This window comes from Crinia signifera, chromosome 2 (assembly GCF_055691185.1).
Source record: "Crinia signifera chromosome 2, ASM5569118v1, whole genome shotgun sequence".
In the NCBI taxonomy this organism is placed as follows: Eukaryota; Metazoa; Chordata; class Amphibia; order Anura; family Myobatrachidae; genus Crinia; species Crinia signifera.
Window position 1 is genome coordinate 119,288,745 of NC_139218.1, and position 24,883 is coordinate 119,313,627.

Below are 24,883 nucleotides of genomic sequence, written 5' to 3' on the forward strand. Positions count from 1 at the left end.
AGCGAGCCCCGCGAGGGGACGGTATTCTGTGTCCCCTCGCGGGGCGCGCTACGCTCGCCACGCTTCGGGCTCGGTGGCTCGCTATGCTCGCCACAGGTTTATATCCAACTCCATGCCCACTTGGATAGTAGGGGTATGAAAAGGACCCCTTTTTCCCATTGAATTCCATGTTAAAATGGACTCAGTCCATTTTAACATTGATTCCTATGGAAAAATCGGCTCATCGCATCGCATCGCATCCGATGGTCGCATGCGATGCGATGCGATGTGCCCGATCCGACCCGATTTAGAAATCGGGCGCCCAGATAACTCACAAGTACCGAAAATCCTATTAGAATGATACATTTACAAATAAAAAACCTATTGGAATTATTGATTACATTTTTTATACCAGAAAATCCACAAAACTAAAGTTACAGTTGTGCAGTTTTGTTCTCCAAGTTTCTCCTACCTGTGTAGTAGATCTGCCTCCTCACGGTGAGCAGCACGTGACCGTTTCGTGCAGCAGTTGTCATTAAATCTAAGACCTGCTTATGGGACTTTCCTTTCACAGGAACACCATCAATACAGATTAGTTCATCAGCAGCACGAAGACGTCCATCTTTTTCTGCTGCTCCCAATGGAATAATGGCCCCGATGTAAATCTGCAAGCAGGGAAGGAGCAGTGGAATGGTTATTAGAGTGATTGATTACGGTCAGTACTTAGAATAAAACAATACAGATGAGAAACTCCTATAAAGAAAATGAATTATGCTAGAGAAATGGTAGCAGGAATAGTAGGCATCTTGGCTAAGTTCACATAACCATTGGCATGTTCCACCTTCGTTTTTTTTCTTAGCATTTTAGATATATATATTATACTATCAATTTAAACATACAGTAGCCTTGTGTTTTCACATGCGTCTGTAGAATATCTCACATAACATATAAGCAACGGAAAGCAATGCAAACAGGACCAGTATCAAAATTGACAGGGTTTATTTATGAAGATGGGAGTTCTATCGAAGATGGGATGTTGCTGTGGGCAACTAATCAGAATTTACTTCTGATCTATTATACACGTTCCAGAAAATAATAGCTATCTGATTGGTTGCCCATAGCAACATCCCATCTGAAATAAACCTCCAATCTTAGTAAATAAACCCTAACATGTCTGTCTAGGTTGCCTATGGTTAATGGGTGCCTAAAACACTGAATGACTGACATAAGGGCAATCAACCAGTAGAGATTTATCAAAGCTTGGAGAGAGAAAAAGTACCATCCAATCAGCTCGATTCATATTTTTCGAACACAGCTTATACAATGAGTAGCAATTTAGTTGATTAGCATTTTACTTCTCTCCAAGCTTAGATAAACCCTAATTCATATAACAAAGTCTCACATTGGGTATTCAATCTCCTGCAGCCATCTCCCAATGGGGGAGATGGCTGAGGGCCCTATTCAATGCTTTCTTCCTCGACAGCATTGAACAGAGGATCTCGCAGAACGAGCCCAACTTCACAAGCAGTTGGGCTCGTTCTGCCGAGAACGGCCAGGAAGTGACGAGCTCCCAGCTGCAGTTCGCCTCTTCCCGGCCGCAGCTCATGGCCACGCCCCCTTCTTGTCCCGCTGCAGTCGAGAAGACCGAGAATGGGACAGGGTCACGGCTGTCGGGCCAGCTCGACAGCCGTGACCCAAGATTGAATACCCCCTATTATCTGAAAATCATAAAACAATTGCTAAAAATTTTTTGCTTAATATTGAAGCATTTGTAAAAAAAATATTCATGTGCAAACCACCTTTTTGTACATTCCATGGTAAATCTATAAAGATGAATAGGGTTTTGCAATTTGACATGTTGTTCCTACATCAGGAAGTAGAGATTGTGGGGGAGAGTCTCTAAACTAAAAATGCGATAAAACCCCGTTATCGGGTTTTTACCGCATTTTGGGATGCTCTAAACATCCCCCGCAGGGTTAACGTGACGGGGCGCATCGCCAGAAAAATCTGGCAATGCCCCATATAAGCCTATGGGCTTCTACCGCGACACACCGCTGTCCCGCACAGTACTGTGCTGCCTGGACCTGTGACCTCCTCCTCCCTGCCCTGTGATCCTCTTCCGGGTGTAGGGGGGAGGAGAGCCCAGCACAGCAGCAGCACCGGGTAAGGGTGGGAGCCGCCGGGACCTGCTGGCTCTCACCGCAAAGGACAGCTCTTACCGCAAGAGCTGTCCTTTGCCACAATTATCGCATATGTTAGAGCATACGTGATAATTATGCAGGCGATGGGCGGCGGAGCTGGGCTGCGGATGTTAGAACATCCCGCCCTCAGTCTGTGTGATACGGTCAGCATATTGCGGTTCAGAAAGCCAGTGTTCAATATATAGATGCCTGCATCTAGACGGTCGCCAGAACACTGGCAACGGGACCTTGACATGGATCAGGTTGAAAATGCCAGAATATCAACAGATGGCATCCGGATCAGAAAACACCTGGGACAGGCTAGCTTACAAGCCAAGGAAGAGTATGTTGGGTTTAGGCACTAGTGGGGGTAATTAAGGGGTGTACACACAGTGCAATCCCTTTTCTAGTCAATGAATTGGGATCATAATGCACGGTGCAGTGTACACATTTGATTTAGACTATATAGTATAGATCTGTACTATATATATGGTGAGATTTAATAGGATGAGAGATTCAGAAAGTGAGGGATTTGGTAAGAAATCTCCTGTTTTTTTTAAAGCGACAATCATTTACACTGCAAAATCAAACTGGTTTTGCAATGTAAACGATTGCCGCTTTAAAAAACCTGAATATTTCTTACCAAATCTCTCACTTTCTGAATCTCTCATCCTATTAAATCTCCCTGCAATGTATTGTGTTCGATTCTGTAGGTGTGTGCCAGCGGTGAAGCACCGCTGGCGCACACTTACCTGCAGGTCCGGACATCGGGGCAGGTGGCAGCTGCTAAGTTCCGTGCAGCGGGGCAGGTGGCAACAGTTGAGGTCCAGGCAACGGTCAGCAGTTAGTGAGCAGCGGAGCAGGCAGCACAATTTTAAAAAAAAACTGTCAAAAGACTGGCCAGCCCTGCAGGGGGAACTCAAGGGAAATTGGGTCCGATGTGTCCTAACGTATGGGAGCTTTTTAAGGGTGAATTTATTTAAGGTTTACAAATACACTTCAAAAAAGGACCACACTATGATGCACTTTTCCAACTGACCGATCAATGCACAGCAAGATGTAAACTGCCTAAGCAGCCATTTGAGTTATAAACTTTAATGTTTTATTGCAGTATAACTAAATACAATGTAATGAGACTTCTGTTTTATACAGTTTTTAAGACAAGCAATAAGTATGTGCATAATGGTGTTACTAATACAAACAATCTAACGGGTGAAAATAAAATAAGGAGTTCTAATGCCAAAGTAATTATCTGCTCTATGTCTTAGCTCACCTAGCTTTGAATGCAAATCGTGGCATTGTGGCCTCTAAAAGCAAACATTCACAGGAAGAGAACTATCCAATAGAACTATCCTAGAAAACTTGCTAAAATACCAAAAACATTTTCTTAAATGATATACAGTATGCATTAAAGGAAGCAACAAATAAGTCATATTTCGACATTATCTTACAGTGATTCCTTACTGTTCTAGCAAATTACAAATGTCAGAGTAGAACTGTGTATGCCTTAATATTGCACTTTCTAGTCTTCTTCAATTGCATGAAATTATTGGGCATACACTGTGGAACAAATCAATAAAACAACATGGAGTTCCTGCAGATATACAATATCACCTGCGGTTACAAGACATAGTCATATTGATTTCTGTATCTCAGCTACTCAACCAGTCACAAATTGGGTTCCAAATGCTTTTTTCTTCCTTAAATAAGAGATAACAATCAGACTACTCTAAAGATGCATTGTGTTCTTCCTAGACCATCAGTTAAATGCCCAAACACCCTCTGGCCCACTATAAAATAGTCCCATCAACATATAAAACATCAGTCATTAGGCAACGCACCTCTTATGATGAAATTGTAGCAAATTGTAGGTGACAGAAGGAAAAGCATATGAGGAGAGAGGGCCCTGCTTGTGAGAACTTACATTCTGCATATTATAAATAGACACACACACACACACACACACACACACACACACACACACACACATGTATACATATAGATAGATAAATAGATACACATTATCCATATCTATGGTTCTCCTTCAGCTCATCTTCACACATACAACAATATTTTATGGGGGCAGAGCACTAACTTTTTTTTAAAGGTACCTGGACTGAATTTTTTTATTTAAAGCCATCCAGAGATGATGATGATGACAACAACATAACATGTGTACTTGATGAATAGGTTCCGCTATAGAAATGCTAGTCTGTGGTGTGAAGCGCATAGAAATAGCATATGCCTACGCTCATGTGCAGAGGTAGTCCTCAGAAGATGCCTTTAACCATGGACCAGTAGCATTTGCTATCAGGCATGATTTAGATAAGAAAGCTTATTTAATGTAGTATATATACAGTTCATTTGAATGTATCAATGAAAGGGGCAAATATATATTTAGAATATGCAAACTAAAAAACAATGAAATCAGCTACAGAGGTGTGTTCTCAAAGAGCCAATTGAAAAGCAGTTGGCTATTGGCAGCGGCTACCACCATCATCATCAGAGGGGCACATGCAAGTGATTAGGCATACAACAGGCATGTGCCACTGAGGACGGACTCTGCTCGCAATTTTCAGCTCAGGAAATAGTGTAGATCTGTATACAGCTGTAGTTGTATGTACTTTTTACACTAAGCAAACAGACATTTACTTGTGCAAAAATCAGCCCCTATATAACCTCAGAAACACTGAGAACCTTATTACACATCTCACAACCATCATGAACTACAGGAGACCGTCACCACCATCACGTGACAAGAAAGTTAGTACTGATTTGCAGGAAGATGGAAGGTATTTTACCTGCTGCACACAGGGGAGGCAAATAAATACTTTATGTGTGGCATTATAATAACGTATGAAGTCAGGCCTTGCACTTTGAGGTGGTAAGTATGCCCAGTGAGGGCCAATGCAGCACGGAACATGGCTGACCGCTTCTGTGTGCTTCATATAACTGCACTGAAGGTGCTGGGCAGACTCCTTAATGGTACTCACCGCCTGTTCTGGTCCATCACCTCCAAGGACCCTGAATCCAAAGCCAGATTCTTGCTTGCGCAGAAAAACATCCAAATCCTTTGTGTTGGGAGCTACACATTCAGAGAAAAAAGACACAATAGTAAAAACAATGATTTACAATGACAAGATAGATCGATTTTAATTAATGGCAATTGGCAGGTTAGATGTGTGGAAAATTACAGGCGCTATGTCTATGCTGCTATCTACAAAATAGTGCCCGCATGTTCAGGGCAATGTATGAACAATGTATTATCATTATGACAACTACAGATATCGATTTCAACAGCTGAAGTTGTCATTACCCCACCACTGGGCCAGATGTCTTAAAGTGGTGCTTATCGCTCTGCAATAACACTCATTAATGAGGCGAAGCAGGAAGAGACACAACAAGATATATTAGCATTTTGTCTGCTGAAGCGGGGGAGCACTAACTGCTCCCTACGGCGATGCCCCCTCCTGCTGACAGCGCATCAGCTCAGACTGATGCGCTGTCTCTGTCTGCCCGGTCAGAGCCCGGAGCTGGCAGCAGGGACAGCGCGGTGGGTCAGTGCATCGCCACCCTGCAGCTATGGAGGACGATTATTGCAGGAGTAGCGGTATTAGTGCACATAACGTGCGCTGATACCCTTTCTCCCCCATAATGCCGCATCATACATCTGCCCCAGAGCCAGCATCAGGGAGACTTCACAGTAGCACTCTCCAACCAGCCACAATTTAATCTAAAAAACAAACTCACCAGGTCATCTTTGAACATAGAAATTTAACAAAGACCACTTGGTCCAATAAACATTCACTTTACAGTGATTAAAATAATATATGTGTAAAACAATCCCGGTAGGGCAAACAGACTTAACTATTCATTGGACTTTTTTCTGACAAGGGACCCTGCCACTAAGAAATAAGCAGTTTGATAAACAAAGACATTGGATGCTACAAGGTGATGTTGTGCATCTGATAACCCAACTCACAGTCGAAATGAGTTTCCGTCCTGGACAAAATATTTTAGGCAAGCGCACATCTTTACCAAAGATTTTTCTTAAGATCCTGTGTGCGTTCCTATGGATCTTTTGTTAAATCTTCTGATCTTTCATGCAGCATGTAAAGGCCCCCATACACTATGCGATTTTGGGACGATTTCATCCGATTTCGGCACTTTGTGCCAATAATCGGGTGAAATCGGCCCAAAATCGCAGGTGTGTGATATCTGATCCGATCCGATGCGCGGTCCCGTGCGCATCGGACCGGATCAGGGAGGTCGGACGGTCAGCATGTACGATCACGTCCGACCTCCCTGTATGCATATGCCTGTCCACCTGACAGGCATATGCATGCAGACACCGGGGGAGCAGTGGGGCGGGCAGCGGGTCCCTGAAAGCTTAGCTTGCGGCGCCGGTGAGTGCTGACCTGGCCGGGCGGTGATGATCATAGATATCAGCAGCGCTGCGGGAGTCAGGATGGGATGCGCAGTGGCGGGTATTAGATTTTAAAATACCTGTCAAATGACTGGCTGTTCTCTGATTGGCTGAGCTCTCAGCCAGCCAATCAGAGAACGGCCAGTCATTTGACAGGTATTTTAAAATCTAATACCCGCCACTGCGCGTTATCACATGATGTTATCAAATTTGGCTCATCAAGTCCCAAATTGTGTGTGAGCCTCCCAGGCGGCTCACAGGAGAATTGGGTCCGAGGACAAGTCGGCCTAATGTATGGGGGCCTTAAGATCAGAAGATTCAGCAAAAGATCCACGGGAGTGCGCATTGGACCGATATCGGCCGATTTTCGGTAAACATCGGACGATATATTGGTCGATTTATCGGAAATCGGCCAAAAAAATCGTTCTAGTGTGTGGGCACCTTAAGGTTACATTTTTTCCCAAACTCTGAATCAGCTCCTGTGTGATTGTTGTTACTGGTTACAGTCAGTGGGCCAGATTCTGTAAGCTTCAAAAGTGATAAAATGGAGAGTGATAAACAGCCAGCCAATCAGCTCCTACCTCCCTTGTCACAGACTGTGTTTGAAAAATGTCAGACAGGAGCTGATTGGCTGGCTGTTTATCACTCTCAATTTTATCACTTTTGAAGCTTAGAGAATCTGGCCCAATGAGAGCTACTGGAAAGTATCTCAAAAGCCATTACTTGAGATCTTCAGTAAATGTTTCACAATATCAGTAAGCATGTGAAACCAGCAAAGTGATGAGAACCTCCACACAGAATGAACTGTAAATTGGGGGGAACTTTTTTTTTCTATGACTGTGATAGAAAATATTTCTTAAAGACTTGTCTTCACTAATCAGACCTAAGAAAGCTGACGAACATTTGTTACAGTATGGAAAAAGTACTCACGTTTATCTTCAAAGATGTTTTTTGATTTCTTGTACACCTCAGAAGGATCTAGTTTTGGAGAATTTGATCTTGCAAGGTTTGGTGGAAACGGCAAAGGTTGTGGTAAAGGTTCAGTGGTACCAATTGCTTCAACACTGCCTGTAAGCTCCTGCTTGTCCGTTTTCTGGAAAATAAAATGTGATGCCATTCAATTCAGCTGATTTACTTTGTAAGGTTTTGATTAAGCTTAAATACATACAGTATTTGTATATGAATTACATGGAACACCAATCTAAGGGACTGTTTATTGCATCAGTAAGACAGATTCCTGACATTACGAGGTGTATTCAATGCTGCGGTGAGGGGGTTTCTATGGCGAGGATGGCTTATTTTCGGCGAGAAAAAGCCATCCTCGCCTTCCGACCCCCTTATTGTATTCAATGTTTTTCCAAAATCCTCATTGTCAGAGGATGGCCTTCCCTTAACCAGTGAGGTTCACCGCAAATGCAGTGAGTCTGCTGCATTTTGTGGCGAGTCCTGCCATTTTGATGGCCACACTTGCCATTTCCAACTCGTTGAAAGGAACCAGCGAGGTGGAAACGGCAAGTGAAGAGGAGGGCATTAAATACTCTGACAGTGATCAGGACATTCCCGCCGACATAGCATTCAATACATCTATTTATGTGGACAGCTGGAGCATATACACCAGCAGCAAAACCAGGTATTTAGGATTTCAGTTTTACTAATGTTATTAAGTTTCAAATATTACTTATTAAAACGGAATAAAAAAAATTCACAGTAAAAAAAAAATTCTTTAGTCAAAGAATATATAATTCTTTTAATTACATTAATGTCTTGCTTGTCATCAGTTATCAACAGCGACAGCACTCCTTCATGTATAGGATGCAGTGAAACATAAAAAATAAAGCCTAAAGTAAATAGCGCCATAAAAAACTAACTATATTAAAAAATGCCATCCTTATCGCCACAATAATAGTTCTAATGATAGTATAGTAAAATATACGTAGTTTAATAAAAATAGCAATCAAACATAAAAACAGGGTGTACATACAGGTATATAAGTAATGCCCCTTTTGGGATTGTGAAATTTTCAGTGAGCGGTGTGTGTAGTGGATGGTATAATGGTAAAGGACACTGTAAGTGGCACATTGTGAACTAGAAGGAACTCTAATGTATCAATCTGATATGCTCATTGAAATGTGGAGGAAACTATGACACTACATAATAAGAACTGGGGATCTTTAATAAGGCACAATATGAACAGGAAAAAATTGTAAAGTGGTATAATATGAAATCGGGACGCTATATCATAATGTAAATTGGGGGAAACCTTGTGTGTTTATGTCATCTGGATCCTCCATGTAAATATATACTATGAGGATGGCATAACTAAGTGCTGTACAGAAGAAAAATAAGCTTAGTGTACGTCATAGTGGTTATGGCCACATTCCTTGGGCACGCGATTACCATTATTGAAGTAAGCCACCGCCCTACCCTTCAAAGCACCAATCATTTGCCTCATGCACTGGAGGTATCTGCTTACAGTGTATAAAGGAAGGCAATGATACCTCCCAACTCCCCAAATCCTGACATAAAGTCTACTCAAATTCAGCTGGTCCTGCAAAAATAGGGACTGTTTGGAGGTATGTAATAATTATGCTTTATTTAATCAGAAAGAGGGGTTATTTATGGCACCCCTTTCTTTGTGACAACTCTACATATACTGTGTTGGGGATGCAGTCAGTCACAATACTGACACCTGCATCACGGCTAGCCAGAAGACTGCATTGGAATGCAAACATGTCTGAGGATGCCGATGTTGGAATCCAGTCAGTCGGCATACAGATTTCCAGTATGCATCTGCGTTAGGCCGGGGGAGGTTTTAGGTTAGGCACTTAGATGGGGTGGTTAGGGTAAGGCTGTGAGGTAAAAAGTTTAGGCAGCAGGGTAGGAAATTTAGGGATGGGCACAATCAAGGTGTATTAGGGTTATGGGTTGCAGGGAGAAGGTAAGTATACTTAGCGGACCCCTGTCAGGATTCCCTCCTTGTGACCCCTGTATTGCTATGCCTTTTTCAGCAGCACACATGGGGGGGGGGGGGGGTCATATCTAATGTCAATTGTGTAACTTGCAATTTTGGTAATGAATTAAAGGCTAAATTAAATTGTCATGTATATCCATTATTTCATATAATGAATTTAAAAAAATGGTGTACATTTTAATCACAAAAGTAATATACTGCATTATATAGAATTGAAAACAGAATTTTGAAATGTAGATTTGAAAATATATCACATTATGAACCTCCAAAAATAAACTTACTTGTTTCTGGAAGTCAATATTGCCCGAATAGATTTACCCATTTATTAAAATAGACAATGTATTTCAATGGAGCAGAAAGCACTTCGTAATTTAATTACATTGGTAATGCAAACAAATGTTATGTTGCTTTATGTGCCAGCGTGACCTATTTGCCAGAGAATGCTGGAACATTTCCACAACCGAGTTTAAAATTTCTTTGGCCCTAATATGTCATTATTTTCATTGGAGCTGAAGGTCAGTACCTGCTCAGCCAATCACAAATGCCAGTATACCACGTTGCTTTTGATTGGCTGCTTTCAAAAAAGTGTATGAGGAATTAAATTAACAATTTAGTCAGGGTGATTTTGTGAATTTCTTTACAAAATCATCCATTTATAGTTCTCCTTTTAAATCACTTGTTATTACACTTGTAAATGCAGGGGCACCTGTTTGGTGAACCACCCACTGCATGAATGTGTGTGCATATAGGGAAAACGGGCTTGGACACATAACATGGAGCAAGGCTGCTTCAAAATGAGGTCAAAGCCAAGCACTGAAAATCACAGACCCTTATTATACCCTCAAAACGGTCCTTCTACTTCCCTTTCACTACCTCATTTTCACTTCTAACTCCCTCCCACGTGCATCTGCATACTGCTCGGCAATTCAGTCATGATCGTTACAGTGGGAAGCAGGACAAATCTCTCAAATGGAGAATTTCCTGTCAAAATTGAGACTGTTCGGCGGTATTTCCATTGGGTTGGGTGTGTGAATTGAAGTGAACTCAAGGTGATCTAAAACATAAGTATCTCCAAAAGGTAGGTGCTTGAGAACATGCATACAGTATATACCTCCCCAGAGATGGACAGGTTTAGTACATATATGTACTGGATACATATAAAAAAAAAAAAAGACACTACTGTACCTCTTAGCATGTTTTTTAGAAATCTAACAGTAATACTTGTATGCTTTTAATAATGAGGCCAGAATTTACTGATTTTAACAATGTTTTGATTCTTGTACATATAACAGCACTGCTACAACATGACTAAGGTTATTCCGGTACACTACTAACTCAGCAATATATCTGAATTCTTTGACATTGCGGCTTATCCTACTTCAGCAAAAATACCCAACAGGAAAATACTCTTCTTTTCCTTAAGGGCTGGAACTGAGAAAGAAATACATTATTTCCTCAACGCCTTGCAATTTATGTCAGTGACTCCCTAACCGAAATAGGATAAGATGACAGTTCATTATATGAAGGTTGTACCTCGTAATCCCTTTGATGAATACTCACCACTTTTGCTACTTTGGTTGGTGATGGAGGACCTGCAAATAGAAAAGAACATTTCATCCACAGCATAGAAAGGGTGAGGTGCTATGTGATCAGCAATACAATAACATTGCATGATAACACTATCACCATTGTGAAGTTGGAATAGATCCAGTTATCTTATTAGAGCTAATTATCTGTCTGATGGATCTGCCGGATATGGGTAAATCTGATAGCTTAAATACATTGCAAGAATATTTGTTTCACTTAGAGCAAACCAGAAAAACTGTAGATGTAGAAATCCTTACATACACGCACGCACTGTATTTCCTAATAGGACATGCAACATTATATTTGCCTTCTGCTAAAATAGTAAGAAGACCAACAGAAAAGCACAGTTACAAAGTAAAGGCAAAGTGGCACCATGGATTGTTACAGATAAACATTAAAACCACAACACATTACATACAAAGATCTTGTAACCAATGCTGTGCAAACATGCTCGGATACAATGCCTGTCAGACCGACAGACATTTTATGTGACAGCGTCACACCCAGCAGATATCATGGGCATACACAGGGTGGGATCAAAGCCGTCGTCACTTACCAATGTGACACCAGGTGTACTAAAATAAAATCCCTGCATGTGCAGTAGACGTGCAACCCCAAAAGGGGTGTGGCTTCACAGGAGGGTCCTGTCATCATATTCCGACCCCTGTTCTCAGCACTTGGAGGTCAGGGAGTTGAAAACTGCCCTGGGGAATGTCAGCTCCTGCAGCACAGGCTTCTACACGGCGACATGAGCCAATGCAGCACGTAATGTTACAGTGCAGCACCCAGCTCCTGTCACAGAGCAGGAGCCGGCATTTTGGCAACACCCGGTTGCGGACCGCACTGCCCTTGTGGCACCAGTGGGCGGTATGCATCATGCATTGCATTTTGGATGCGATACATTCCGACACTGATTGCATTCATAGCAGCATGTAGTAACTCCATATGCATGTACAATTCCAAATGCAATTGCAAAGGAAAGCTCTTCCAATAAGAGCTATCCTTTCAGATTAGCAGACTTCCAGGTTTATGATATGGGAGTCCTTCTGCATGGCTGTTGTTCAGCACATTCGCGAGCAGAGGCCACTGGGAGTGACCCTCCTGGGAACTTTGTAGAAAGATGCTTAAGGGTTATAGGCAATGCTATTTACAGATGGTATCAGGAAAGTATAGCTTTTCCAGAGTTTGATGCATATGGGGAATTTGTACAAATCCCCGAAAAATGTTTTGACCACATTTTTTTTGAAGATAGTGGGTCCCACCCACTGCAAGATATCACTCACTGTATAGCCACACGATATCAAAATCCCCCGGGAGAAAGATCAGGGGACATATTGGTTGGTTGTCAACTGCAGTTGTAGTGTGCCTTGTGTTGTTAAGTGTGCCACAAGATCAAGAGATGTCTACACCGGTTTATAGCCATTGCTACCAGTTTAACTGTTATTCACTGGTATCTTGTTTTCATGTGAGGGCCTATGTATTTTATTTTTGTTACCTGTGGGGACCAGTGTGATAGTTTTTTCATATGGGGCACAATATTTGTTTTCCTGTGGAGGCCACTGTATTTTTTTCTGTGGTATGCCTTGACAATTAAAAAAATCAGTACTTATATGTTAGTTGGGCGCCCACTAAGCTATTTGCTTAGTTTTACGCGTGCGCTCGCCACACTATATAAAATCAACTGCATGCTGACATGGATAGTGGGGGCATGAGCGTACTTACTATAGTGGGCGCCCAACTAACATATAAGTACAAAAAAATCTTGTATGATGTGCCGCGATTTGAAAGAGATTCAAACTCCCAGGCATACACTGACTATGACAGCCAATTCACAATTTAAAAAAATATTGTTTGTGCTATTTTAACGTTGGAAGGAGCATTTTGCTCTCCAAAAGTAAACCACCCTATTCAATGTGATATTTTCGCCGTCTTTCTAAGTGATTTTTGCCGTGTCTCTCCGTGTAGCAATTCTCCATCTTTTCATGGAGAACTGGAATGTGAACTTTTAAACTAAAAGTTTTTTTTTTAAATTTTGGTGTAAAAAAAAAAAATCAGGATTTTTTTTCTGTGAAGGGGCATGTTATTTTTATTCATGTGCTTATAGCACATGAATATATATTTAATTTAAAAAAAAATATATATATATTTTTTTTTTTTTACACAGAGCAGCCAGCAGGGGGCCGGAGCTCTCGAGCCGCTCATTAGATATTCATATATTCACTGCACCCGATCATTACATATGCACGATCGGGTGCAGTGAATACTGGGTCCCCCGCTGGCTATAGGGGGGGGGAAGCTTGTGCTGCCTGGGTCCCGGGGAGCCCTCCTCCCCTCTACATATGTTCTGGGGCAGCCAGGGAGACTTTAATCTCCCTGGCTGCCACCGTCCCCCGGCTCCCTGCCAGCTCCCTGCCGCGGACGCTCGTCCGCTGCAGGGGTTAAGACTCGCCGCGAGTGGCGGCGAGTCTTAACCACATTGAATAGTGGGAGCAGGAGTGGCAGCGAGCCCTCCGGAGCAAGGCGAGTGCATGGCGATAGAAAAAATCTCTCGCCATGCACGGCGAATTTTTCTCATTGAATATGGTCCATTGTGTTTGCTTAATTATGTTGAGAGTACTATCATGCAGTGCATACAGTACGTAAAATATAATATGGAGACATCCCTGCATGTCTGGTGAAATTAATGCCTATTTCTTTATAGATTGTAAGCTTGCGAGCAGGGCCCTCATACCTTTGACAGTCTGTAAATACCCAGTTTGTTGTATCACTGTCTCCTATTGTAAAGCACAATGGAATATGCTGCGCTATATAAGAAACTGTTAATAAATAAATTGATAGATAAATGTCCTAATCACGTCCACAATTACCATACAAGTCCTTAATGATGGAACCAGCCTCCAAGCAATAAACATTGCAAGATGTAGAATTGTGAGAGGGACATCACAAACGAATAAGACAGATATAATAGTTTGAAGCGGAGGGGGAGAAAAACTATTAGCCTTACCAGAATTAGTAACAATGTTGCTGCTACTTGAATATTAAAATCATCTTTTAAATATTTGCATAAAAAAAGTACAAAGAGAAAAAAATTACTTATCAACTTTTTACATTTCCATTCTACTGGTGTCATTTTATTTAGCAGAACTGCTAATTCTTCCAAATGTTCACAACAGGTATGTAACATTATAATGGTCTACCAAACAGAATTCTATTATTATATGCATTATACTGTACAACAAAAAAGGATTGAGATATAAAAAAAAAAAAAAAGATTACATTTTTTTTTAATTAAAACTGCTGAATTATTAAATTAATATCTGTGCTTTGAAATAAAACAAATTAATATTGCTTTAAGAATACAATAAAATATAAGACATGCAGAATGGATTCCATCTAAGCTCTGGAAAGCTGGTTACGCACTAGACCTTTGGATAGGACCAACATATGGGGCACATCGTCTAATGCACGGGTCCTCAAACTATTGTGGTCTGGGACCCTATCAGACAATAAAAATTATTACGGGACCCCAGCAAGTTACTGCAGAAGGTCATCACATCACATGTGTGGTCAGCAGACAGCACATACATGGCAGCATTGTGGAGGCACAGCGTGATGGGAGGAGTCTAACATAACAGACAACTCAACAGATTTTTCAGACTCCTTGAATCACTGACTGAGATTAGAAAAGTCATCAGCCTGATGGTCAGCAACATGGAGTCGCGACCCCATGCTGAGAAGTAGGGTGACCAACTCATCCCTTTAATCTGGGACACATATTAATTACACAGGTTCTGTGGCAGTTTAAAACCAGGTGAAATGGAGTCTTGAGGTGTGGCAGTTTAAAACCAGGTGAAAGCCAGCCACAGAACCTGTGTAATTAATATGCGTCCCGGATTAAAGGGATGAGTTAGTCACCCTACTGAGAAGGTCGGGACCCACTTTGGGGTCAGGACCCACATATTGAGAACCGCTGGTCTAATGTGTACCTGCTATGTTCATGGAAAATGTCCCAAGCATTGTCAGTAAATTTCTTCATCAGCAGACATCTCTAGTGAGGGCCATGCTGCCGAATGTAGCCTAGCTGTAACCATCACTGCTGGCATCGGCACTTTACCGATGCCAACTCCCTCCCAGGTCCCATCGCCTGCAATGTCGCTGGCTACACAAGTCATCTAGAGCAGCAGTTCCCAAACTGTGGACCATGACCCCAAAGTCGGTCGTGACCATCTCAGCATGGTGTCGCAAATCCACGTTGCTGAAAATCAGGACAATAACTCTTCTGAGACAGTGATCCCAGGAGTCTGAAAAACCAGTCGAATTGTTTGTTTAGTTCAGACTCCTCGCATCATTGGCTCATAGACCTGAGGAGCCATCAGGCAGCCCCTCTGCTACTCCAGTGCTCTGCCTCTCCTGCCAAGCCGCAGCTGCTGCTTCAAGTAGGGTGCACTCCAGGATCCCTCATCAACATGCAGATATCCACAGGAAGCACACGTCTGGCAGCTATGACACTCCCAGGTCCTGGGGCTTCGGAGTTGTAGGAAATAGAGATAAAGGGCGAGATGTATCAAATGGAAAATGCGGTAAAACCCCGGTTTTACCGCATTTTCCTATGTATCAAAAATGATATTGCAGTGAAGGGTATCGCCACCTTTGGGTGGCGATACCCTATAGAAGCCTATGGGCTTCTTTTCGCCGCCCGCCGCCCGCCGCCTCGCCGACCCCCCCCTCTGGCTTACCTTCCTGAAGGGTCCTCCTGGACCCTGGAAGGTAAACCTCTCCTCCCCCTAGTGACGCAGCCGGACGTCCTTCAGGCTGCAGGGGGGAGGAGGAGGCGCCGGGGACAGCTTGCTTAGCTGTCCCCGGCGTGACGCTGCGTGAGGGATGCAGGAGCCGGCTGGGAGGTGACGGAGACCCCCCGCACACCACATTCCAGGTATCGCGGGGGGGCCTCCGTCACCGTTATGTTAGTACATATGCGGCTGCATCGCGGCGGGGGGGGGGGGGGGGGGGGGGGGCGCGAAGGGCGGCGATGTATTTTAATACATCCCGCCCAAAACAGGCAGTCCGCAGTCATATTCAGAGGTGCCAGCTCTCAATTAAGATTCTGAATCTGTGAATCTCTTGTAAGTGCTGCATGGAGGGGGGGGAAGCGCTTAAAGGTCATCCATGGGCATCAAAAGGGGAGGGAAAGCAGCAGCAGAGAGGATAAGGAAGCACTGAGCACAGACTATATGGTATGTGGTATGTGCCGACGGAAAGGGGGAACAGGAGAAAGTGCATTAAAGTAAACATCCACTGCCTCCCTTTGTCATGCCAGTCCCCCTCATACATCCCCCATTACCCACTGCCTCTCTGTGGTATAAGCGTAAACTTCACTTTTTATGTGCCTCGGCAATGCTCATGTTCATGTGCGGCCTGCTGAGCAACACATGTAGCGGCCATTCTGAGGTAACTTTCTGGGGTCCTGTAATTTATTTCATCGTTTCATGGGGTCCCAAAGCAAAAAAAAAAAGTTTCAGAACCCCTGACCTAGTGTATACCCACCGTAACACAGAAGAAGAGAAGTGAATTGGCCATAATGAAAAAAAAAAACGTAGAAAAGAAAAAACTAAATGCTATAGAATTTGCCAATTTGAATTGGTAACTAAGCGCCACATAGGATTATAACTACATTTTACTTAACAGTCATTAATTATACTTTCAATTACAACAGCACCGAAAAGATTTGAAAAACAAAACGGAGATTAGGCTATGTAACATGGCAGTCTCTCATAATCCCAGCTCTATTTTTTTTTTATCCCTATTTGGAGACGTGAAGTCAATGAGTGTAACACATGAATGAGCCTTGATAAGGCCACTCGGATTCAATCACTGGGAATAAAACAGCTCTTAAAAGGGCACCGTCTGGGCCATTACAGAAGACAGAGACAATCTTTAACTGGCAGCTATCAGGAACCGCATTATGTGCAAGTATAAGCTAATTAGGATGGAATTGGAATGGAGTAAATGTAATTGCTATTAACTATGTCCATGCTGAAACAACAGGAATTTATCTGCACATCTCATCTAATGTACATTTATGTGATTCCCTACTGCTTAGACGTAGTAACAGTAAAGCAGAAGCTCATTTATATTCTGAATGCTGACATTTGTTTGCTGATAGCAAGCTTTCATGTCTATTTGAGGGCACTCCATTTTCCTGGAATTAAAAGCCACTGGTAATTTAGCTAATGATGGAGCCATTGCTTTAATGGCCATCTCTAATCAACCAGGTACAATTCACTGCAGTCATGTAGTCGGAAATACAGTCTGTATATACAACATAGCTGCCAATTTTAATGCAAGATTTGTCCAGGGAAAATGTAGTTGGAAATGACCCAGGTCGTCAACTGCGCAGTACAATTCTCCTAAGCTGTTCACTCAATGTAATTCTCACTGTAAATGCATATACTCTTGGCTCTATACATTGACATTTATACCCCTTTTACACCAAAAACCCTGGTCCGACCCTGGTCTTTGAACGCTGGAGTTTCAAGGGTCTGACCCTGCTTTATACTGCATTTACACAGCACTTCGACCTGGGTCGGACCTGGGTCTGCACCATTTACACTGAACCTGGGTCAGCCCTGCCTTTCCTTGTTGATATATCTATATATATATATATCTATATATATATATATATATATCTATATATATATATATATATATATATATATATAGTCCAAAGAGCAGTCGCACCCGCTAACTTGTATGAATGGACCGTGCCAGGTCACACTTGAAATAGAGAATAGTCCTGTATAGAATGCTCCAGAGCACACAGAACAACCGGCACCAGTCGAAGGAATGAAATTCAATGCAGATTCATTTAATGAAAAATATCCAGGCTCAGTACACTGAGATAATCATGGACACCCATCAAGCAGATACATCAAGGCAATACATTACACGTCTCCTCGACGGCCGTTTCGGCGCACACAGCGCCTTGACCCCTCTTGATGAAGGCGCTGTGTGCGCCGAAACGGCCGTCAAGGAGACGTGTAATGTATTGCCTTGATGTATCTGCTTGATGGGTGTCCATGATTATCTCAGTGTACTGAGCCTGGATATTTTTCATTAAATGAATCTGCATTGAATTTCATTCCTTCGACTGGTGCCGGTTGTTCTGTGTGCTCTGGAGCATTCTATACAGGACTATTCTCTCTCTCTCTCTCTCTCTATATATATATATATATATATATATATATATATATATATATATATGGAAAAAAGGGGTTGACTCTGTTTTTGCGCTAATTTGTGTGTGCAGCACCACCAAAATTCCTCCTGTTAGTGAGGAACAGTATAGTAATGGATAGGAAAGGGGGGGATTGGGGTGCGCTACTCAATGTGAAATCTGTACCTCCCAAAACACAATTATTAATATAAAATTTCTTTAAAATTTCATTTCCTTGAGTTTTCGTCCACAATGATTAGGCCCAGTCCATGTCTGGAAAAATATTTCTTTTATTAAAGATCAGAAACCCGACGCGTTTCGTCTAAAAGACTTCATCAGGGGTGATAACGATTGGAAAAGATAAATTCGTACAGCTGATCCTGGTATGGAAAATTTCTGCTGATCGAATAATGTATTAAATCACAAATTTGGTCTAAATGGTAAGATCCAATAGTGGACTTTTTCTGGACTTTGATGAGTTGGTAGAAATCCTTTATATTATTAATAATATCAGGAAAGTGTTTTTCTATGACCTCCTCGCTCTGCATCCAAAGTGGGAATCAATTCCCACTTTGGATGCAGAGCATGAGTAGCGCACCCCAATCCCCCCCTTTCCTATCCATATATATATATATATATATATATATATATATATATATATATATATATATATATATATATATATATATATATATATATATATATATAGATATATATATAGATATATATATCTATAGATATATATATCTATAGATATATAGATATATATATCTATAGATATATATATCTATAGATATATATATCTATAGATATATATATCTATAGATATAGATATATCTATATATCTATATATATATAGATATATAGATATATATCTATATAGATATATATATCTATATAGATATATATATATATCTATATAGATATATAGATATACATATCTATATAGATATATATCTCTATATAGATATATCTATATATATATATATATATATATCTATATATATATATATCTATAGATCTATATAGATCTATCTATATAGCTTGGAGGGGGTAGAGGGGGGAAGCTGTCCCCGGGTGCTGTGGGGGTAGAGGGGGGAAGCTGTCCCCGGGTGCTGTGGGGGTAGAGGGGGGAAGCTGTCCCCGGGTGCTGCGGGAGGAGGGGGGTCCCTGCGGCTACAGATGGGGTACCTGTCAGCGGTCAGCCTGACACGGCGCTGCCACTGCTGTATCTCCCCCGCTGCTGTATCTCTTGCGGCGGATGGCGGTGTCAGCGGTCAGTGTCGGCGGTCCCTCTGGCGCAGGGGAAAAGACCCTATGATTGCCGGCGCTGCTGTATCTCCCCCCGCGGCCGGTCCTTGCGGCGGATGGACAGTCAGTGTCGGCGGTCCCTCTGGCGCAGGGGAAATAGTACTATTTCCCCTGCGCCAGAGGGACCGCCGACACTGACTGTCCATCCGCCGCAAGGACCGGCCGCCGGGGGGAGATACAGCAGCGGCAGCGCCGGCAATCATAGGGTCTTTTCCCCTGCGCCAGAGGGACCGCCGACACTGACCGCCGACACCGCCATCCGCCGCAAGAGATACAGCAGCGGGGGAGATACAGCAGTGGCAGCGCCGTGTCAGGCTGATCGCTGACAGGTACCCCATCTCCACTCAGTAGCCGCAGGGACCCCCCTCCTCCCGCAGCACCCGGGGACAGCTTCCCCAGCGCTGCACGCTGTGGACCCGCTGCGGGTGCCTGGACCCGCAGCGGGACCATTTACACCGCCATTTACACGGGTCCCATCCGTGTTCTACCCAGGTCAGGACCTGGGTAGAGGACCCGTGTAAATGGACACGGATACCCCCCATTTACACCGCCGAGGATCCGGGTCTGACCCGCCGCTGACCCGGATTTTTCGGCGGTGTAAAAGGGGTATTATTTAAGGAGAGCATAAAAACACCCCTGCCAACACGCACCCCCCCCCCCCCCCCCTCACATACACCAGAAAGACAGTGGATCTTTTTATAATGTTCATTAAGTAATAGAACATGATGGAGATTGTAGCAGTTAGAATACAAATGGCAACTTGCAGGCCACAAATACCAACATCGATGAGGTGGTGAACTATTCTTATGTACTAGGAGGTTACCTAGTGTAAAGCCCCATACACTCTACCCAATGCTTTTAACAATATTGGCTGCGGGTCAGCGACATCACCGTGGCTCGCTGAAATTGAGGGTCATTTGGATGGGGCTTCAGGCTGCAGGGGGGTTAGGGTTAAGCTGCATGGCGGGAAGGAAATGGTTTAGGCTATGGGGTAGGAAGGTAGGTTAAGGCACTGAGTAATGGGGAGGTAAGTATACTCCCTCTATCAGAATTCTAGCGTTGGTATTCTGACCGCCGCCATCCCGTCCACCGATCATCCATATATATTCCCACCTAAAAGTGTGCATCACTTCTCACAGTGTATGTGGGGCTTAGAACATGCAACATCTGTCCTCATGGTACCATAACAGTGCAGGTGATATAGTGATATCCAGGCTTCAGCAAAGGTGATTAATTAGAAACTCATTTATTTGATTTAAACATCCCTTTGCGGCTACTTTTTGCTTGTGAACAAACAAATGAGCATCAGCTTTGGAGTACAGTATTTAAATAGATACATATACACATGTATTAAAGTAGAAAAGGGCAGGCTACTGTACATACTGCATGCATGTTGCAGAAATGGGAATAAGGTTTACATCAACTAGGTTACTGACCTCCCCGTAAGATGAGCAATGGCACCTCTGCTCCCACCGGGAACTGCTTCAGAACCTCCACAACCTGTATGTGTGTCAGGTTTTGCACATTCTGGTGATAGATTTCTTTAATTACATCTCCTTTCTGAAGTCCAGGACACCACTGACTGTCTAAGATCATTTTGACCTTTTGTCCCATAGCACTATCAGCAATAGCAAATCCAAAACCTTTAGGGCCTTTCAATAAAGGAATGGTGACAAGTTCAGGCTGTGAGCTTCCAGATGACATTGATGTCCTTTGATCTTGCAGATCCAATGATGGACCATTCAAACGTCCATTGACTAACACATGGCCTGGTTTTCCATTCTGGTCCAGGATTACTATTCCAGATTTTAGGTCTTGACTTCCCATGTTTTCCCCTTGTGTAGTCATCTGACCATTGATGATTGGTGGAGCAGTATTAACTATATCAGCTACAGGATCGTCACTATCTTCAGGAAGGGGGTAGCCACGACAAAGGGTCATATTTACATACTGGTTTATAGGAATCAGCTGGAACATTTGGACGACTTCTGCATGTGTGTGACCAAGAACACAGGTTCCATTTATGTCTACAATCACATCACCTATGGGGGAAAAATAAAAAAATAAAAAACATGAATTTAGGTCATTCAAGTAAAAAAAAAAAAAAATTATATATATATATATTTTCATTATTACTGTTTTAGGTACTTGTTTCCTAGCATGGCGCCCAAGATTTTCATCTTATGGCATCTTATGCGATCGCATCGCATGCCATATAGCCGCATACGATGCGATGCGATGGGATGGTATACGATTTTTTATTATACAACCACCCTGATGGGTCTTTACAATGTTAAATGCCCCCCCATTGTCAACGCCACCCCCAGGATCGATGCCAACCCGAAGCGTGGCGAGCGCAGCGGTACGTGTCCTCTGACCTTTTCATACCCCCACTATCCATGTCGGTGTGGAGTTCATTATAGATAGTGTGGTTTGCGCAGCGAGCCACCGAGTCCGAAGCGTGGCGAGCGCAGCGAGCTCCGCGAGTACTTTACATGTATTACTTTACATGTATTGCGCGTCTGCTCACCACGCTTCGGGCTCGGTGGCTCGCTGCGCTCCCCACACGATCTAAAATCAACTCCACGCCGACATAGATAGTGGGGGTATGAAAAGGTCGGAGGACGCATACCGCCGCCCCTCTCGGGCTCGCCACGCTTCGGGTTGGTGTTGATCCAGGGGGTGGCGTTGACAATGGGGGGGCAGTTAACATTGTAAGGACCCATCAGGGTGGTTGTACAATAAAAGAATCGTATACCATCGCATTGTATGCCATTGTATGGCATACAATGCGATACAATATTTTATTGTACAATATCGCATCGCCGTGCTAGGAAACAAGTACACTGTTTTATTACTAATGGACATTTAAATATTCAAATCCTATAAAGTAGTATTCTATGATATATATGAACAATTGCCTAACAGCCCTTTAATAATATTTTCCACTGATGTTACATGTACTTCCAAAATCTCACAATGGATACACACACGGCAGCTTTCCCAAGTTAGCAGCGCCATGCACTTTTATACTGGTTATGCTGAATTAAAAAAAACACTGTTTGAATTGGGACTAAACCACCTGCACAGAGTTCACCATACAGGACGGAATTGGGAACAATCAGTTTATTGATACCAAGGTGTAAGTAGTAAAAACAACTTGAGTTGCGCCTTTATCAGTTCTGTAGGTCTATATATACCAAACAAAATAATAATGCTTAATAATGAACTGCAACCAACTGGTAAGAACCCTTCTTTTTTACGGTTTGTATTGCCGTGTACTGGTTTGTGGGTCCCAGTAAATCCTTTCACAACGCACCAATTACCGTGTCGAACCGGCATGAACCCGGTAATTAGGTGCAATGTGAAAGGAGTATTAGTGTATCTAAATGGGAATTGGTTTAACCCATTAGGAGCCTTCCTATTTCTGAAAAAATGGATTAGGTGGGCTGTGTGAAATGCCTATACAGCTTCCTGTGCAGGTGGAGGGAACAGGAAGAACACAAACTGTAAAAGATAATCATGAACAGAAGGGCTTTTATTATTTTTAAATAGTGTTTTGGGAGCATACTTTTTTGAGAAAATCTAATTGATGGGTGGTGCTTAACATCTAGAAAAAGTGTTCCCACTGCCAAACTACAGTATGACATACTGTATGAAATAAAAAGCTTTTGTGACTTTAAAACATGTTTACGCTATTCTAGATCATTTGCATGATCTGTAGTTTGAGTACTCTGGAAAATGGCCTGCCTAGAGTGCACAGCTTGGGATTCAATGTTCCATGAAACCAGACTTTCGTTTAATGCCAATTTATATTTACCATTTCAAACATTTCTATAACGAAACACATTCCTGTGCTGATTGCAAAGTGGCCTGTTAATTTATTACAGTTAACAACAGTGGCAAATAGTTTATTGCAGGACTTTATCTCAGACGCTTAATGGCTGAGCATATGTTTTTGCATGGCTGCAGCTAGTTTCCTGAGCACCAGTCAGTACTTTAACCCTCTAATTACAAAAGTTAATAGAAAGGAAATAGATACAGATATAGCGCCGCTCATTCAGCTGGGGGCTGGCAAATCCCCCTGCCAGGGGGTGCGCACGAGACGCTCGCGTGCCCCGTGGCGATGGAGCTCGCCGGCCCCAATAAACGGTCCCCAGCTGCGAGTTCGTCTTCGCTTGCTCTCGCCAGCATGAGTGGGGCTCAATCTGTATGGACCACCTCCAAGTGATAACATGATTGCATTTATGGTGACTCATCGATACTATAAACCACTTGGCAGCAAGCTAAATATAGACAATCAAGTAATTAAAAAAAAATTGATAGATTGAACAATATTGCAATCTACAATAGATCACAAAGGCCATGATATAATGTGTACCCTAATTTCACCAGATTAAGTTTTTAATGAATTGGGCAGTCACATTGCCCCATTGTATTTGCTGCACATCTATACGAGAGGAATCCACAAACTACACCATATTGGAACATGGATTGATATACTGCCTTGTTGGTGTCCAATGTATTACCAATTTGGAACATTTTGGATTAAAGTGACCTCCTAATTTTCTCATACTTTTATTTTCCAATTACAGTACTTCAAGAGCTACATTTAGGGAAAGTCTTGTTACTATTTATTCCAGGTCAGTGCCATTTATTTATGTAATGATATATCATCAGTACTTTATATATAAAAAAAAGCTAAGAATAACTATAACGGCTAAAAATAACAACAGCTGATAATATCAAAAGCCAAAGATAACAATAATAATAATAATAATCATCAAAATACCTGGAGCGATTTTTCCATCTTGTGCTGCTGGACCATCTTTCAGAACATTTTTCACCTGAAGAAACTCATCTGGCCTGTCTCCTCCAATAATGGTAAATCCAAACCCCATAGCGCTCTTTTTGAGTGATGTGCGCAGTAGCGCACCCTTTAGCAGTGCTGGGTCCCTGGTAAATGGCGACTTGTCATATTCTGAAGAGGGTGCAAAAAGTATGAGAACAAAAATACAAAATAAAAGCTTAACGCAACTATATAAAAAAAAATACAAAAGAACTTACCTGGAATTAACACACCATCAGATGATGGCAGGCTGAGATGACCAAGCTGTTTTTTTCTTTTGGCTTCTAAAACAGGATTTTCAAACTGGGTTTTCTGATTTATGTGACTTGAAAGAAAAAAAAGGAAGAATAAAATGCATTAATACAGT

General features: G+C 42.4%; 1 protein-coding gene across 3 annotated transcripts in view; it reads right to left on the reverse strand.

Moving 5' to 3' along the window:
* Positions 1 to 24,883, reverse strand: part of MAGI3 (membrane associated guanylate kinase, WW and PDZ domain containing 3) — a 344,066-nt gene that overhangs the window by 49,757 nt on the left and 269,426 nt on the right. For all 3 annotated transcript variants that reach the window (XM_083172771.1, XM_083172770.1, XM_083172772.1), the window contains 7 exons: positions 24,735 to 24,841; positions 24,460 to 24,648; positions 21,104 to 21,709; positions 11,117 to 11,148; positions 7,516 to 7,678; positions 5,153 to 5,244; positions 452 to 644 (listed from right to left, as the gene is read on the reverse strand). In XM_083172771.1, coding sequence (XP_083028897.1) covers positions 452 to 644; positions 5,153 to 5,244; positions 7,516 to 7,678; positions 11,117 to 11,148; positions 21,104 to 21,709; positions 24,460 to 24,648; positions 24,735 to 24,841 — 1,382 coding nt within the window. The remainder of the gene's footprint in view (positions 1 to 451; positions 645 to 5,152; positions 5,245 to 7,515; positions 7,679 to 11,116; positions 11,149 to 21,103; positions 21,710 to 24,459; positions 24,649 to 24,734; positions 24,842 to 24,883) is intronic.